Genomic DNA, 3,289 nt, shown 5'->3' with positions numbered 1-3,289 from the left:
GTCAAAGATAAAGAGATTCTAAGGTCAAAGATAAAGAGTCTAGGGTGTGATATCCAAGGTTGGAGAAACTCTTTGGGATGAAATTGTGTGTGTGTGTAGTGGTAGTTGGAAGCAAGAGATTTGTGGCCTCTCACATCTCTGTGGCAACTAGGTGTATGACAAAGAGATGAGTGTGGGGTTGTGGGCTAGTGTGTAGTAGGTGGGATGGCAACCAACTTGTTTGTCAATTTGTTTTCTTTGAAAATTCTACTAGGGGGCCATTCACATATGAGAGTCATGATCATGAAGTTTTTAAAAATTGGGCTCACAATCAACAATTTTATTAAAGGAATAATGCTTTCATGAACAAATCGTCGAGTAGTTTCCCTTATTTGGCATGCTCATCCTCAAAAACCTAGTGGGAATCACCCATTCATGCTTTCATCAACATATCAAAGCACAACCCAAGCATGCAGACACAAAATTAGAAATCAATCTTTCTTATTACTTCACAAATTTTCTCGCTTGGGATGCCCTCAATTAAACCCTGTTAAGCCATAAACTGACCTTGGTTCTCAATGCCAAGCCATTTGACCTTGTTCACCACACAATGCGTCATACACACACCAATAATTGTTTGCACAATGAGTGCACTGTCCTCCTAGGGAGATTGGGAAGACGCCGGGTCTCTGGCTGTGAGAGACGAGTAGAAACAGAGTAGATGCAATGCACTTGTGCCGCTTTCCTTTTTCAGAGCGGGATGCGGACAAAGCAGGCTATGTGCTTTGCGGTACGACTGATTGAGTGAGAAGCAAGTTGCCCTTTTGAATGATATTAGTGCCTCCGGCTCTTGTGAAGAGCCAGAGCCGAAGTAGAATAAGATGCTCTTGGGCTCGTATGAACCCAGCGTTAGTGCTTTTATATTCTGGCCCTCCAACATAGACCTACCAAAATCAAAGTTGAGGCTTGTAAAGTTAGGCGCCACGTGGCTGAGGACTGTTGGTTATGGGCGAGGATGAGGAAATGTTATCCGCCACAAAAATGAAGTGGGAAGTGTGTACTCTTACACGGGCGAGAATTCATGTATTCGTGAGAAAGGGCAGGGACGATACGCAGCTGAGAGCAAGGGACGAAGAGTCGGTGTTGTGAGAGAGTTGAGGGAAAATGGCGGAGGCAGCCGTGTGCGTGCCTTCTGCTTGGTCTTCCTCTGGTCTTCTTTCTCTGCAGAGCCAATCCTTGGAGACCACCTTGAGGCAGCCCTCGATCGGCAGTAACAGGACCTCTCTCCGCATCCATTGCGCCACGCAAGCCGCTGGTCTCCAGCCCGGCGGTACTCGTATAATTGGCGGCAAACGTGTAAGTGTACGCTCAGAGAGAGAGAGAGAGAGAGAGAGAGAGAGAGAGAGAGAGAGAGAGAGAGAGAGAGAGAGAGAGAGAGAGAGAGATTTCCGTTGGAAACCTGTCATGCTATAGAAGATGTGACCTGCTTGTCCGCCCAGTGCGAAAAGATTAGATTTCGGCTCATTTGTGTGTTTGATGAGCATATCCATTGCCTCTGTTCAGCATTACATTTTGACGCTAACAATGATGATCATCCATTGCTACTGCTCAGCATTACAGCTTAAAGTATAGGCAGAAGAGGTCCCATGAATTGTGATAGTAGATTCTGTTATGGCAATGTGTTCCTCCTTAGGGTAACCATCGCTGTGAAATCTGTTGAGAGAAGATGATTTGCAAGCTGACGATTCTTCGAGGAATAAATGCACTGGGCTTCATGCCTGGTGGTCTGTAGATTTTGGTCTAGTTGGAATGCCAATTGAAATGGTATATAATATTCCAAATGATTGCCCCAAGTTTTAGAGCAATCTTAACTGCTTGTAAAAGCTCGAATTTGTGAGAAGGCTTTGTTCGGACATACAGCCTGTCATAGTTGACCTGTCAAAGTAGGTGGTAAAGGAAGGCTGAAGCAAGAATACCTCGAAACCCATTAGGCATTAAGCTGATTCCTTGTGAGGGGCTGTACTATGTTTGGAGTGCAGAGGGCTTTTAACTAGTCTCAGGTTTCCCTGATGTGTCAGCTTAAAGATAACCTTCTGAGTGAGCATGGTGATCTACTACCATGTTTGACGATTTGACTTTGTCGGATGTGTTATTGGAGCCTAGCTGTTTTTGTTCTAGCTAGTAACTCATGGTTGCATGGAAGCTCCTATGGTGTGGGCCATATGTGCTACACATTATGTGTAAGGGTGGGAGATTATATTATTTAACGTGTGCATACAAGTAATTTTATCCATGTCAGAGGTGAACATGATTGAAAAAGATCTCATTCCCTGCTTCCATTTTGCTACATTGATTGACAGGTCAAAGTCTTACAAATTGGGGACAAATCTGGTAAAATGCGTGATAAAATCATTGGTGAGCCTGCTGCAGTAAAGCTGTTGTCAAGGGTCCAACAACTAAGACTGCTGAGCAAAGCAGAGAAGGCGGGTCTCTTGTCAGCAGCCGAGAAAGCAGGATTATCCTTGTCTACCATAGAAAGGCTTGGCCTTCTTTCTAAGGCTGAAGGTCTTGGAGTCTTATCTGCAGCAACGAACCCAAGTACCCCTGGGACTTTGTTGACGCTTGCCTTGGTTTTGCTCGCAGGGGGTCCGGCTTTTGTTTACTTTGTCCCAGAAGATGCAATCTGGCAGATAGTTGTGCAGTTTGCAGTTGCTTTCATTTCTGTCCTGGGGGGGTCAGCTGCCTTTGCTGCCTCAAACTTTGTCTCCACCTTGCAAAAATCTGATTAATCAAATGATCTATGAATGTATTCTACTTTTGTAAATGTGCTTTGCAGCAAGGTTTTAAGTTCCTTGTATTTTTTTATCTTGAATCTATTGAATAAGCTTTCTAGATTGGCTTTTCTAGATGATATGTGCTTTTTGAGAGAGGTTCAGTTGCTCTGGTCTAATCTCAGTTTTCATTGCGAGGTTTTGTGTTTGTGCCTCCGAAGAGATGGAGCGTGTCTCTTAAAATTTGGTTCTTGTGCTGGTCTGCGATGTAGAGAACCTGTCGGACCATCATCCCATCTAGCCCAATTAATGTGAGTCCTCTCTCCTGGCCGGTGTCCTTTAAAATCTCACATATGCATTCCAAACAAGTGGCTGTCTCGCTTCCTCCTCTACACAAGAAGGTGGGTGTCGAATCAAAACAAGGCGCAAATCCTTCCAAATCCGCAGCTAGCAGCACACAAAGGGTGACAAATGGGATGTATTTAAAGGAGCAATTGTAAAGATGAATCTGATGGTTGGGCGACAAGATCTTTCTCGGT

At 44.5% G+C, this 3,289-nt stretch overlaps 1 protein-coding gene across 1 annotated transcript; it reads left to right on the top strand.

The window, feature by feature from the left end:
* Nucleotides 1-1,052: 1,052 nt before the first annotated feature.
* Nucleotides 1,053-2,885, top strand: LOC147449111 (wiskott-aldrich syndrome family protein, putative (DUF1118)). Its single transcript, XM_086521682.1, has 2 exons — nucleotides 1,053-1,335; nucleotides 2,340-2,885. The coding sequence occupies exons 1-2, from the start codon at nucleotides 1,144-1,146 to the stop codon at nucleotides 2,766-2,768; spliced, it is 621 nt and encodes a 206-aa protein (XP_086377808.1). The 5' UTR covers nucleotides 1,053-1,143; the 3' UTR covers nucleotides 2,769-2,885.
* The last annotated feature ends 404 nt before the right edge of the window (nucleotides 2,886-3,289 follow it).

The sequence above is a fragment of the Adiantum capillus-veneris genome, chromosome 10 (assembly GCF_014529385.1).
Source record: "Adiantum capillus-veneris isolate H3 chromosome 10, ASM1452938v2, whole genome shotgun sequence".
Lineage (NCBI taxonomy): Eukaryota > Viridiplantae > Streptophyta > Polypodiopsida > Polypodiales > Pteridaceae > Adiantum > Adiantum capillus-veneris.
The sequence above is the reverse complement of the archived record's forward strand: the minus strand, read 5'-3'. Positions and strand labels throughout refer to the sequence as shown.